The following is a 15,255-nucleotide window of genomic DNA, read 5'->3' on the forward strand; positions in this document are numbered from 1 at the left end:
ATTCATTATGCATGTAAGGCTATAGTAAAACGAGTGGCTTGTTACTATCACTATGAGCTTTACCCCAGTATACATGCAAATGAGACGTTGTATTCTCAGGATCTCAGCCCTCACATTGGTGTGAAGGCAGGATATTGTGCAATTATAACTGTATTTTATCACAATAAATGGGCACAGCGGTTTTTGCAACTTAACCGTAGAACTTATAATAAGAACATAATCCACGTATGAGTTCAGTGATTAGCAGTAACATATAAAATCAGTCGATAGGCATATACTCACAGCACCAATGGTTAATGTAATTCCCTGCAGGGTAAAAGAGAGAGAAAACATAGCATACACAGGAGTACTCCCAGCTTTCAGCCTTCTCCCTAAGTGGAGCTATCTCTGACACTTAGGGGGTTATTTAGTAAAATCTATTTTTTTTTCTCGCTTTATTATAAAACAAATTCAACCAAACTCTCCCGAATTTCCTTAATTTAGCAATAAAATTTGTTGAAACAATTGGTGCAACAAAAAGTCACAACAAAACTGAGTGTCAACTCGAATCTTGCAACTTTTTGGCATTGTCACTCCGAAAACTCGAATTTATCGAATTATTAAATGAAAATCAGCAAAAAAAGCCCTGAAACCATGGAGAATCCTGAAGGTAAAAAACATGTTCCAATTGTTAAAGGAACCATCTGACTTCTACAGGTTTTAGCTGGAATATTTTCTGAATTTGAATTTTTAGCAGCTTCATAGCATAATAAACCTTTTTATGTTTTTTTCCCTTTAACAATTCAAGTTTTTCCCCTTGAAAAACTCGACCATAAAAAATGAAGGCTTAAGATATAAGCCTCTTTAGTCTCTACCAGAGTCCTGCGTGGGTCTGTTTTTTCAGACCAGTGCCCAAACCCGTACCCGCTTACCCTCTTTCTGAAACCAAAGGAAATCCGCACAACCCTTTCCGCATTAAGCATTATGGAGTTATCGCTTTTATATTGTAAAAGGTAGATTTTCCCTTATTGTTCCCTAAATGGCCACCCCCACTGCAGTGAGTCGGGTACCCACAGGTTACTCGCACGGTGGTAAAATCAAATAGATTCAGTCCGAGTCCCTACAGATTTGCTGTTATCCCACGGGTACCTAACCCGATGCAGGACTCTAGTCTCTACTCTGACCAATTAGTACCCGGGATCCTTGTCCCACTTAATACTCCTGGAGTCTAGGCTGCTCGGTTAAAATAGCCCTGAACCGGTCTATCGCTCTGTCCATCTATCACTAGAGTGATCTATCAAAGTGAGTAGCCTATCAATTGCTAGACCTGGCCTTTTCTGGCTTCCACAGAAAACCCTTTCTGCCTACTTAGGTAAGGGATCAGGCAAAATGGACCCTGAGCCTAGACCCATGGCAGATTTCAAAATTAAAATGTAAAAAAATCTGTTTGCTCTTTTGAAAAATGGATTCCAGTGCAAAATTCTGCTGGAGCAGAACTATTAATTGATGCATTTAAAAAAAAAAACATATTTTCCCATGACAGTATCCATTAATACAACTTACTTTTGAAAAGCATAGATGATTTTTAACTCAGCTCCTTTAATAGTCAACTTTGATTTCTCAGAATCAAGGAGCTCTTCCATCTCAGAGATCTCGTCTTAACGAATGCCTTCATCCAGTAGTAATGGTTTCTTGAAAAAGACACAAAGACAATTGAGACATTAGGAATCAAGAATTAGTGGCATTGAAATCCTTGCTGAAAAAACTTATCTTTACATCTACACTGTTAAAGGACTGAGCCCAGACTGGCGAGAGAAGTACAGTACACCTTTTTCCTTGCTTCAGCTTTCATGTCATCTATAAACCTGAAGCCAAGAACACTAAGGCTGACGTTTTCTTTGTATTCAGATGGAGATCTGAAACTGTTGATACCATTTTATGATCAAATAATGTTGGGCTCATGCAAAGGATTTTTTTTTGTAAAAATGCTTTTTCTCATTACTAGTTCTAGAATTTACCCTTCAATTATGCATTTCATTTTGTAAAAAAATAGAAACATTCTCTTTCAATCTTTTTATGCGCAATCTCTGTGGTAGACCTATAACTAGGAACCTGCAAGACTGTAAGCTTATCCAAAAGAATATTTTTACTGGCTCAAAATGCGCCTAGTATGTCCTATTCTGTGAAGTTTGTCACTGTTTCAAAGACTCTCAAGCTAAAGCTCTTGGCCTCCTTTATCACCTATCTTTTCCAGATAGATTCTGGATTTTTGATCTTCTTCTCTCTGTTGGCTTTAACACTACCCTCAATGAGGTTGATTTTCTAAGTTGCTCAAGATGTGCTCATCTTCAGTTCTTCATAAAATACTCAATGGAATACAGAGCTGTACAGTGGAGTGCAGTTTACTAGCTCACTGGTGCCCCTAGGATCAGAGTTTAGGGGTGCAAGCTTGAAGGCCAATTTGAAAATAGCTGAGTAATGTTACTCATTCACAATGCTTGGCACCTGGTATTTTCAAGATAAGAGCACATGTTGTAAATTGGTTTGTAAATAACATGGATATATACCTTCTTAAAGTGGACCAATCACCCACACACAAAAATCTGTATAATGAAAGTCCTTTTCCAATTAAAAATTAAATCCGATTTCTATTTTTTATTAAAGCATTCATAGCTACTGTAAGCTCATTTAAAAATCTCAGCTGTCAATCAAATATTGTCTGTCCCTCCTCTATGCCTTAGGCATTACTTTCACTTTCCATTCAGCACTTCCTAGATGTCACTGCTCTCCACACATTCCCCCGTTCTCTTTTTTTTCTCCATTTAATTGTGTATCCAGGGCATGGAAATGGACATCGGGTCCCCCATTCTGGTGCACAAACATGATTCTGAGATGATGGAAGGCTTGCCTGAATAACAGTGTCCACAAAATGGCTCCTGCCTGCTTGATATAATTATGAATTCCCAGACTGAAGGAAATAAGATTCAAATTATGTATATAATGTAATTAAAGTTCATTTTGCTTGACTAATGTGATAAAATAGGATTTTGAATATTTTTTTGGGTGATGTATCCCCTTTAATATCACATCCAACTTGCTGTCTTCTTACTGAGAAAATGTAAATCAGTCAAAAAAAAAAATCAAGAAATGTTAATTTAAACAGGGCATGAGTGGAAAATAGTATTGCTGTATGTTGCAACCAATACATGAACGTGACAAATACATATATCTTTTCAACCCACTATGAAATGACATACTCCGTAACACAATATTTAAAATACCTTACATTATAAATAATCTGAAAGTCAACATTCATGTTTGTGCAGATGGTTATTTCTATTTTGGTGTGATTCTGGGGAAAATGCAGCAGTTGGTTTAAACCAAAAGATAATGAGAGCATTAGTGGGTTTATATTTTCATGCATGAGGCCCAGTCAGACACCCTGTCTAGCCAATACTACAAAAATATTAAACCAAAAACCATAGAATAAAGAAACCAATGAGCAAGTCCTTTCTAAGAAAAGCATCTACCAAATAGATATAAATAGTTTTACCCATTCATTTTTTATTTTTATTTTCTTGTTGGGAAAAGCAGAGCCACACACTAAACTGAGACCACATGAACAGGAATGTGCAGGTCCTGCCTTAAAGCTTCTCAGTGGTTAATGGTTGAACTATGGGATTCTGCATGGAGCTTCTGACACACAGTATTAGCTGTTATTTACAGATCTGAAGCTTAAGCTTAACTACCAATATGAAAAGAATAAAATAACAACGCTGTGCAATATGTTGGCGCTCTATGCATGTTTATAATAATAAAATGCAGTAACATAACAAGGTGGGGGTGGGCGCGGGGGTGTGCCGTGCAGCCGCTCCACCCCCACCGTGTCGATTTTATTTGCGGCTGCAGCTGGCTACAGCGGGCGGAGCGATCTGCTGGGGGGCCCGGTGGGGGTGTGGGTCCTGGTCCTATCGCACCCACTGCTCCCCCAGTAGTTACACCACTGATAAAATGTGTTTATTGTTGCAAAAGAAGCATCTTTAAAAAGGAAGAGCCACTGAATAAAAGCATAAATAATTCAAAAACCATAAAACATGAAAAACAAATGCAATTTGTTTTAGAATATTGCAATAAACATCATGCTAAACGTTAGTTATATCTTTAAATGCACTGTTTTGTTGTCGTTGTTGTTTTTTAGAGCAAAATACTCAGCTTGTTTGACCTCCGGTTGCTGTTAAACAGCAGCTTCCAGAATCAATCTGTGCAATAGAAAAGAACAAGAAGTAACCTGATTTCCAGTGCTCCTCAGGCATTGTAGATTAACTAAGGGCTGCAAGGTTGGGCTGCTCTATTTATTTTTGAAAGTAAAATTGGGATATTGGGTCCTAGGAATGGCACTGGGCATTGTTTTTAATTATATAATATTAATTTCATTCACAGATTAAGCCAGTGTGCACAGATTCAAATTCCTAAAACATTGTTTTGAAAATATATCAGTTTAGATTTGCATTCATCCACAGGGCCATTACTGAGACTGAGGGATCTCCATTTCATTTGCCAAAACCATACTCATCCATACTTTATGGTGCACTGTGATCCATCATTTTAGGAGAAACATTTCTTGTTATCTAGAGTCTAAAACAAGGGTGTACTGGTGCATTGTGCGTGGTGATGTGAAGCCTGTATGTGGGAGGGAGGGGGTTGGATACTTCTGTGTATCTAAATCATTCTCAGAGAATAGGGCAACAGAGAGATTCAACCTGGGAGGTATGTATGTAATCTTCCATGATATTGTATTCTGCATGGACACTCCAAGAACACCACTTGCCTTTGTTCTTCAAAGCAGTGTAACTTTATGGAGCCACTGCAATGCACAAAGGTATAAAAGAAAACTATTGGCACATTTCAGAAATGTGATCGTTGACCCTTTATTAAAAAAACACTTAAACACTATTCTACCCTTACGGAGAAGGAAAGGCTTGCAGCACTTGGGGTTGCCAAATGTTAGGCACCCCAAGTGATTGTATTGACTTACCCGAAACCACAGGCCGGTTCTCCTATCAGCAGAAAACTGCTGATAGGAGAACCACTTCCACGTGGTTATACCAATGAGCACCACAGAGTGATCCACTTCCGTCTTTCTCTTTCTTCAAATTTCCTGGGGCAAACGCATGCGCAGTTGAACGAAATAGCCAACTTTATAGTAAAATTTGGGCTTTTCGTTCTACTGTGCATGCGCAGCTGTGCAAAGAAGGAGGAAGACTCAGTGGTGCTCACTGGTATAACCCCCGGGCCGGTGCAGTTTTCTGCTGATAGGAGCACCGGCCTGGGGTTTCAGGTAAGTCAATACAATCAATTGGGGGTGCCTAACATTATGTCCAGAGCAGGGGTTCTCTTCACCATTTAATTGTGTAGCCAGTACATGGGGATGGACATCAGGTCCCCCTTTCTGGTGCACAAACTAGATTCTGAGCTGATGCAAGGCTTGTCTTAATAACAGTGTCCACAAAATGGCTCCTGCCTGCTTGCTATAATTAGCTCAGACTGAAGGAAACAAGATTCAAATAATTTATATAGTGTAATTTAAGTTCATTTTGCTTGACTGATGTGATAAAATAGGATAATGAATTATTTTTTTGGGTGACAGGTCCCCTTTGAGTCTTCCTTTCTGTTCTTAAACTTGATATTTCATAGTTACATAGTTAAATTGGGTTGAAAAAAGACAAAGTCCATCAAGTTCAACCCCTCTAAATGAAAACCCAGCTTCCATACAAACACCCCTCCCTACTTTCACACAAATTCTATATACCCATACCTATACTAACTATAGAGCTTAGTATCACAATAGCCTTTGATATTATGTCTGTCCAAGAAATCATCCAAGCCATTCTTAAAGGCATTAACAGAATCAGCCATCACAACATCACCCGGCAGTGCATTCCACAACCTCACTGTCCTGACTGTGAAGAACCCCCTACGTTGCTTCAAATGAAAGTTATTTTCTTCTAGTCTAAAGGGGTGGCCTCTGGTACGGTGATCCACTTTATGGGTAAAAAGGTCCCCTGTATTTACTTATGCTGGTTATGCACGGATAAATATTCTGGCTTTATTTATCGCTTAACAATTTTTAGTTGTAGATAGGAATCAAGAAAAGGGTTTTACATAATTTTGGTACATTCAACTGAGATGCACAGATATAGGCTAGAACTAAAAACTTACTTATTAGAAGTTATTTATGGTATTTAGGTCATTTTGGCATTAGAGGGCAGTCTACACTAAGGTAAGCATGCACATACATACAACTAACCAAGAACAATATAAATATAGCAAATCATTATATGATTTTTAGTTTGTTACTAAACAAATAACATTTCAGCTCCTGCAGTTTGCATCTGGCCATAAAAATATAATTACACAGTAAATACGCTTAAACACCAGTGACAACACTTTCACCGTACCATGCACGGTATCTGCCATTATCTGCACACATGAGCTTCCTCACCTACTCTGTGGGGCCTTCCTCAGGGACTCTGCTGGCCCCACAAGGGTGTTCTTTCCTCCCATCACACACAGGGGATCCCCATAAGAAGAACTGTTTTGGTTGGTATCTGCAGTTCCTGTAGAAGAGGTACCTCTCACACAGAACACTAAACTGGAACCGAAGCTGCTCATTTATCTTGCCTGCTCCTGCCTGTTGTTTCTATGATGAGTTTCAGTCTGCCATCACTTTAGTCAGCCAACTACTGAAAAGTACAGATAAACTTGTACCTGGGTCCAAACATTAATATATTATATATTAATATAATATCCATCTTCACTTTGGGTATTCCTATACCACCACCCTCTCGTGGTCAAAAACCTGAGCTAAAATTAAACAATATTTTTTTTTTTCATACTAAAAGATATTTTTGTAGTTCCCTGTGTGATACTAGTGGAACATAGTATCTGACATTTCTCGTCTGGGAGTGAGAGATAGCTGATATAGTCAGCAGAACAGTATCAGCTCCACTCCAGTTCTGTGCAGCAAAAAAGTCTGATTAATCAAAAGGAACTTCAGCAACAAACAGACAAGGGAGGGTAAATTCACTAAAGGGCGAATTGTCGCCAATGAACGCTTCATTTTAGCAGTCGCCTGGTCTGAGGTGGTGAAGGAAACTCTGACGAAATTCGCATCTTAGTGAATTTGCGGAGTTACACCCCTTTGCTAGAGCAAAAAGTGGGATGGAGATAGAATGCGAACGAACGTTATTGACGGTCCCGTTCGCTAGCGAATTTTCCCAAATCCCAAATTGGCGATGTCCCTGCGGATGTGATTTCTGGTGAAATGTCGTTAGTATTAGCCACTTCACCCTTTAGTGAATCTGCCCCATAGACTCCAGTATCAAGTATTAGTAGGTAAAAAATAGAAATTATTTTTTTCACATCAAATCTTCACACGTTTCTTGTGTTTCAACACTAAATCATAGGCATTAAGCTGTGAGCGGTAGATTAATAGTAGTTTACATGCCAGTATAAATGGCTAAATAATTAAAAAGCATAGAAGAAATGGCAGGCACTCACAGATCCCACAGACAGGTAAGTAAAGGACTGCAGACTTTATTTTAGGCAAAGAGTGGACAAACACACTGCCTTGCACGTTCGTGCACTCAGGCACTTAATCATAGGCTTGAATTTGCTGTGTTGGGTGGATCAAATGTGCTTTTGGAGCAAAATTTCACAATAGACAACACAAATAGACTAATAATGGTCACATAGTTTCATCTTTAGAAGAAAACGAAATAGATCAACCTCAGTTTTAAAATCATCACTCCTAGAGACCAGTACAAAGGAAAGCCCTTTATTCAAAAGAGAAATCTCACCCTGTGGTTAGCAGGTGGTTACTTTAATTGAAAATCACTTATATATAGTTACATAGTGAAGTGATGGATTCTGGGATTTGCCTTTCATGGAATGCAGAGGTAGTTTGAGTTCCAGACTTAGGGATGCACTGAAACCACTATTTTGGGATTCAGTTAAACACTATTATATAGGATTTGGCTGAATCCCAGGGCTGGGCCAGGTCAGCCGAGTGCCCCAGGCAACCCAGCTGGCCTTGCTACATGGTTCCCTGGTTGATACTAGTAGAACATAGGATCTGACATGTTTTTTTCTGGGAGTAAGAGCTAGTTGATATAGCAGAATAGTACAGGTATGGGATATTTTATCTGGACACACATATCCAGAAAGCTCTGAATTACGGGAAGGCCATCATCCCATCCCAATTTAAATGAAATAATTCACATTCTTAAAAATTATTCCTTTTTTCTCTGTAATAATAAAACCATACTTTGCACTTGAACCGGGCTAAGATATAATTAATCCTTATTGGAGGCGAAACAATCCTACTAGGTTTATTTAATGTTTAAATGGTTATTTAGCAGACCTAAAATATGGTGATCCAAATTAGGGAATGATCCCTTATGCAGAAAACCCCAGATCCAGAGCATTCTGGATAATAGATCCCATATCAGCTCCAGTCCAGTTCTGTGCCACAAAAACACTAATTGATCAAAAGGCACTTCAGCAACAAACAGATGTGCAATTTAGCATTCAGTATTTGAGGTTAAAAGGAGAAAACCTTTATTTCACATTGAAGTGATAGTTTCCCACTGTTGGGAAAAACATGATGGATTAGCCCATTTTTTCTCACACTTAGGGGGTTATTTATTAAAGTTCTATTTTGTCTGGTTGAACTTTTAAAAGGGAAAACACAATTTTAGAATTTTTCGTGATTTATTCAACTCCGATGGTGTTAAAAGTCAGAATAAAAAATTACTCCAACTCAGACCTACCGAGTTCATGTAGAAGTCAATGGCAGACGTACGTTGATATCCTGATCCGTGCTGTTTTGTTCAATAATCGGAAAAATTTGTGGTTTTGGGTGTCAAATCTGAAAAAGTCTGAGGTTTTGTCTTCAAATCCGAAAAAAGTCGCAGTTTTAGGCAAATTTATTAGAAAAATTTGTACAATTAAGAATTTTTCACAATTTTTTTTTTTACATACAAGCATTTTTCGGAAAAATGTATTGATAAATAGGGGGAAAAATGCAAGTGGATTTGGTCAGAGTTTTCAGAAAATAGTGAGAACCTTTTTGGATTTTGATAATAACTCCCTAAGTCCTTATTAGCAGGTAAGGTCTATAGGTCTCTAATATAACATTATAGAACTAAAGTAAAATACAAGCACAAAATAGATATCCTGGAGAATGTGGGAGTGGAGACTAAAACAAAGGCACACAAAGATTCAGCTTTAGGTTCTTCATACAAAAAAACATCATATACAAACTTTGTCCTTTTTCTATTCATCTTTTATGAACTGCATTTTGAGGGAAAAAAAACAGCAGCCTGCCCAAGCTGTGACTCAGGCATTCTAAATTCTGCCTTTCCTTCTTTATCTTATCTGCCTGCAGTGGCTGGCCTGAACAGCATAGATTGACTCCACTCAACCTTGGAACTTCAGCTCTTTTAATAATAATAAATCCTCACATAAATATTAAACTGAGAATGATATATATATATCAGCAATACATCTCTAACTTGGCAAAATTCTGCATAAAGGGGTAGCATTCTGTCAAAGCCTAACCTGATTCCTTGATTTGTTGCTTCGCTAGGTTTAGGTGTCCTTCATAGTATGGTCTGGAATGATACCTATTTCAAATATATAAAACTGGCAAACTTGAAGGAGTTGTTCACCTTTGAATTAACTTTTAGTATGACATAGACATTGGTGTTTTAAGTGGTTTTCATTTTTTGTGGTTTTTCAGTTATTTAGCATTTTGTTCAGCAATTTGGAGCAGCTATCTGGTTTATATGGCCTTGTTTAACTTAGCAACCAGGCAGTGATTTTAATGAGAGACTGGAATATGAAAAGGAGAGGGTCTGAATAAAAAAAGAATAAACCCTAATAACAATAATAATAAGCGTAAGCTCACAGAGCAATAGTCTTTTGGCTGCTGGGGTCAGTTACCATTTTAAGGATGGAAAGATGCAGGAATGAAAATATTTCATATAATGAAGACCAATTGCAAAGTTGCTAGAAATTGGCCATACTATGACATGCTTAAAGTTATTTTAAGTCAATCACCCCTTCAATATATTGTAGCCTTCCTAGAAATGTACATATCTGTGGATCTAATATAAACGAACGCATCACTTTTGTAATATTTCTAGATTATAAATAACTGGATATGAGATATATTTTCAGATATGTGGTCTTCCAGAATTACAATGTAACACACTTTTGGTGAATAGACTTTTGATTCTTGTAGAAAAACTCAGAAGCAGACATTTGGAAAGAATTCTGTCATCAGAATGTTTCAATTAGCTGATATAAATATACAGAGATGAAAGATATATAGGAATTCTGGAAGCCAAAGTTACAATCGCAAATGTATTGCACATTTTACAATAAATAATAACAATAACTACTGTACAGTCATCAGCGATTATTCAATGTGAAGTCAATTAAATGGAGTACAGCTAAAAATAGCTTGCATCATCTTTTATCAACCATAAAGAGATTGAAATGTCTCTGGCGGAAGAAACACGTCACTCATCTATTTTTAGATGACTGTTTCAACTGAAATAATAATTTGTCCCTGCAGTTATCACTAACAGAAACTATTGAGATTAAAGGTTAGGTCATGGTTCTCAGATATATTGATGATAGCATGCATATATATATGACAGATTGTATTGGTATCTGCATTCTCATTTTATAGTAGAACGTATTAAAGGGGTGGTTCACCTTTAAAGGAGAAGGAAACCCCCTGGGCGCAAAACCCCTCCCCCCTCCCCTGTGTTGCCCCCCCTCCCTCCTCCCCCCTGGCCTACCTGTCCCCCCTGGGCAAATGCCCCTAACTTGTTACTCACCCCTCTGTGCAGGTCTTGTCCACGGAGTTCACAGGCACCATCTTCTCCCACGAGGTCTTCTTCCTTCTTTGACCCGCGTCTTCTGGCGCATGCGCAGTAGGAGTATTTTCAGGTACGGATCTACTCCGAATACGATGAATGTCACAAAGTGAAATCGGAAAACATTGTGACATTCGGCGCAAGCGCAGTAGATCCGTACCTGAAAATTATCCTACTGCGCATGCGGCAGAAGACGCCGGTCAAAGCAGGAAGAAGACCGCCTGGGAGAAGATGGCATCTGTGAACTCCGTGGACAGGACCTGCGCAGAGGGGTGAGTAACAAGTTAGGGGCTTTTATCCCAGGGGGACTGGTAGGCCAGGGGGGAGGAGGGAGGGGTTTTGCGCCCAGGGGGTTTCCTTCTCCTTTATGGTAACTTTTATTATGTTATAGAATGGCCAGTTCTAAACAACTTTTCAATTGGTTTTCATTGTTTATTTTGTTATCGTTTTTTTTTAGTTATGTGCCTTTTTCTTCAGACTCTTTTGCAGCTTTCAAATGGGCAACGTTGACCCTTCTAAAAAACAAATGCTCTGTAAGGCTACACGTGTATTGTTATTGCTTTTTATTGCTCTTCTTTCTATTCAGGCCTCTCCTATTCATTTTCCAGTCTCTTATTTAAATCAGTGCATGGTTGCTAGGGTATTTTGGACCCCAGCAACCAGATTGCTTAAAATGCAAATTGAAGAGCTGCTGAATAAAAAGCTAAATAATGAAAAAAAAACACAAATAATAAAAAATGAAAGCCAATTGTAAATTATCTCAGAATATCACTTTCTATATCATACTAAAAGTTATCTCAAAGTTGAACAAGGTAGATTTACTTGCACACCTGCAAGAGTGCTTTAAACCATAAAACTCAGTTGAATATTTGCTTTTCATTTCTTTGAGGCACTATTCACCTATGGATAACTGAACTAGTGCAATTCTCTTATCTCTTGTCTCAGCCCGTTTTGAATCTGGCACGCACTGGGCCATGCATTTAAAGTTGTTTTTTTCTTTCCCTTTTTTGATTATAACCCTTCTGGGTTAATGCCATTTTAGAAAACGGTCCAGAAAATTGGTGCATTTAAATAGAAAAATATATTTCCGTTCAGTGTAATACAGTTACATTTCTATTGTACATTGGAAAAGTGTGGCACCCTGCTTTAAGATATCATTATGCCTGTCCCTGTCTCACCTAAATTTTAGTGAGCTAGATAACTGATTTACAGTTATCAAACGGTTACAATTTTAGACATTAGTTGATACATTACTCGGCCGTTTAAGGCACTATGGAGCATGTTCCCTAAGCTTTACTAAATTCTGTCATGCAGCAACTGTTACAATTTTATACATACACTGATGGCATCTCAAATAATTAAAAAACTATAAAAAAAAGAATTCATGAAAACTGCAATTACCAATTAGGTAGGGGTGCAATGAAGCTGTGCCACAAAATTCAACAGACAAATACAAGCGGTCCTCTGCACTCAACCCACTATAAATATATTTAAGACAGACCTTCTGTGTCTTAAGCTACAAAAAAATGCCCTCCCCATAACCACCCAATTCCCCACTTATTTTAAGAACTACTACTTTTAGCTCATTAGCTGTGCATGAATATTAAAAGAGATATGACCACCCCTATGTTCTGCAATTATAAAATAATAATAAAAGAGTATGGCAGGAAGTGTAGGACTAATTTGCTACAAAGCACATAAATCTTCCTTCCAAATACTGTTCACATAGGTACTTAAATTTTGCACCAAACTGCTGGTTGCATCCCAGTTGCGATTGTTGGAATGGCCCCTTGAGAAGGTGTTACTCTCAGCACTACCTTTACCTTATCTTACACATGGACTTTTTATGCATTTGAAAAGCAGGTTTGAGCATTAACTTATTGATTCCTTTATATTCTGCCTGGTTGTATTCATGAGCGTTCAAACTTGTGTTTTACTCCATTTGAATTAAAAATGTTATGCTCTTGCACTTGATTTGGGTTCAGAGATGAATGGAATAGATGGGTGCATTGCCCCACTATCTGCATATAATTACTTTAAACCAGTAAGTGCCTATATATATATATATATATATATATATATATATATATATATATATATATATATATATATATATATGTGGTCTTGGTTATACACGGACCAATACAATTGTAATATATATATATATTGGAATCGTATTGGTCCGTGTATAACCAAGGCCAACCAAGGGGCCTCTCCAATTGATATTAGGCTGAAAATCGGCCAGATGTCGATTGGGCAGGCTTAAAAATCCCATTTGGGTGAGAATCTTCTACAGGGTTGAATTCTCCTTTAAAGGGCAATTTCACTTTTATTAGCAAAACTGTTATAACACATAAAACTTCCAGCAATGTGTTCAAACTACATAACCTAACAACTTTTGTATAACATGGTAATTAAGGAGTGTGGCCATATAAATAGGCGTGGTCAAATAAAGTTGCCATATGCACATCCATTTTGTCCCTTTTGCCAGTGTTCAGAGGTATAATAGACCCGTTCATACAAACATACAAACACGCATTAGCACTTTGAAAAGAGCCAAGGTCACATAAGACAGGACAGTCACCTCGTAGTTCTAGCACGACAGGAAAGCACTAACCTACACAAACATGGAGGATTCTGGGAGTCTTCAGTCAGACTACATGACTAACATGACAAAATGGCAAGTGTGGGGCGGTTTTGCCTCGTTCTGCAAAGCTTCTGAGCCCTGCCCAGGTAGCATTTCTTATCCCCAGTCACCTTTCCACATCCTAGTGCCTAATGATTGCTTGGGGCGGGGCCGCCTGACATCAGCACAACCCCACGTGACCGGCTTCAGTCAGACTCCGGCTCCACCCTGCGCGGTTTCAGCTGCAGCCTTCAGTCCTCTCCCAATATGGCGCCTCGAGCTCGCTGAGTTTTTTCTCAGGCTTTCGGTTCTTGGACCTTTACCGAGAAATGGTCACAGTGTCGGACTGCAGCCGGATAGCCCCGTATAGACAGAGTCGTTTGTGAGCAGCAGCGGGAAGCCGCAATTCCCGCCCGCACCCCACCGCCAAGCCGGAGTAGGAGGCCTCGACGCCGCCCGTCATGGCTCACTCCCCGGTAGCCGTGCTAGTCCCCGGGATGCAGGTGAGTCAGCGCACGCTAAACCAGTTTACCAGATTCCTGCGTAAAGTTATCAGCCGGGAGACATTTCATGGGACCCGCAGACACAGGATCTTTAGCAAAGCCTGGGCACAGCTCGGCGATTGGTACTACCTGTAGTTATAGCCTGGGCAGAATTGCAAGGGCTGGGATCACCTGATCTCGGAGCTTGGCCATAGTCTGTACGTATAGCCTGCACTCTCTGCTAGTGTCATATAGAAATGGAACCTCAAGAACTGGACAGTGGCGGAACCAATAGCCGGGGCACAAGCGGTCTCTTCCACTTCCAGAGAGATATTTCTGTTTGTTACCTTGAATCTATGTTGTAGTTCTGGCACAGACAAGTACGGGTTTCCCTACCATCCCGTTAGCGCTGAACTTGTGTAATGTAGACATGTTGCACGGCTGTTACGTCATTAGATCAATGATATGATATCGCCTGTGCGACCCCTCAGCTACGACTTCCATGGACCGCTCAGTACCTGTGTCTGATGCTCAGGCAAAGGCGGCTGACTGGATTCTTTTTTGCATTGTCCAACCTTTGAAAAGGGACGATATAAAAAAAAAACCCCAGCCAAACTAATGTCACCAGTTAAAGCAGAGGTCCCCAACCTTTTTTACCCATAAGCCACATTCAAATGTAACAAGAGTTGGGGAGCAACACAAGCATGAAAATGTCTCTTGGGTGCCAAATAAGGGCTGTGCTTGGCTATTTGGTAGCCCCAATGTGGACTGGAAGCCTACAGGAGGCTCTACTTGGCACTATACTTAGTTTTTAAGAAATTAAAACTCGCTTCCAAGCCTGGAATTCAAAAATAAGCACCTGCTTTGAGACCACTGAGAGCAACATCCAAGGGGTAGGAGAGCAACATGTTTGCTCATGAGCTACTGGTTGAGGACCACTGAGTTAAAGGAACCCTAACACCAAAACATTTAAAGTATTTTAAAGGATGTAGTGTTGCCTTTCGCTAGTACAACGTGTGTGTTTGCTTCAGAATAGGGGTGCACAAAAGGTAGATCTGGATCTACCAGTAGCTGGTGATCAGTAGATCTGGATCTGCCAGTAGCTGGTGATCAGTAGATCTCAAGACGCTGTCAACAAACAGCTTGTCTAAATCACCCTCCTGTTTCATGCTTTTCATTCACTTATTTATTTTGTTAAAAGGAAAGTAAAGTCTAAAAT

The 15,255-nt window shown here is 39.2% G+C and overlaps 1 protein-coding gene and 1 long non-coding RNA gene across 3 annotated transcripts in view; one reads left to right on the plus strand and one right to left on the minus strand.

The window, feature by feature from the left end:
* Window positions 1–290: 290 nt before the first annotated feature.
* Window positions 291–13,682, minus strand: LOC108700172. 2 transcript variants are annotated; one of them, XR_005963888.1, is made up of 2 exons: window positions 13,546–13,682; window positions 291–1,670 (listed from the first exon to the last, which is right to left on the minus strand). It is a non-coding gene; the product is annotated as an uncharacterized LOC108700172 (long non-coding RNA). The 2 variants fall into 2 exon arrangements; XR_001932960.2 differs by having other exon boundaries at window positions 13,513–13,652.
* A 109-nt stretch (window positions 13,683–13,791) lies between these two features.
* stk26.S (serine/threonine kinase 26 S homeolog) overlaps window positions 13,792–15,255 on the plus strand; it is a 50,144-nt gene continuing 48,680 nt past the window's right edge. The window contains exon 1 of the mRNA XM_041575100.1: window positions 13,792–14,057. Within this exon, the coding sequence (XP_041431034.1) occupies window positions 14,016–14,057 (42 nt within the window). The 5' untranslated portion in view covers window positions 13,792–14,015. The remainder of the gene's footprint in view (window positions 14,058–15,255) is intronic.

Source organism: Xenopus laevis, chromosome 8S, assembly GCF_017654675.1.
Source record: "Xenopus laevis strain J_2021 chromosome 8S, Xenopus_laevis_v10.1, whole genome shotgun sequence".
NCBI lineage: Eukaryota > Metazoa > Chordata > Amphibia > Anura > Pipidae > Xenopus > Xenopus laevis.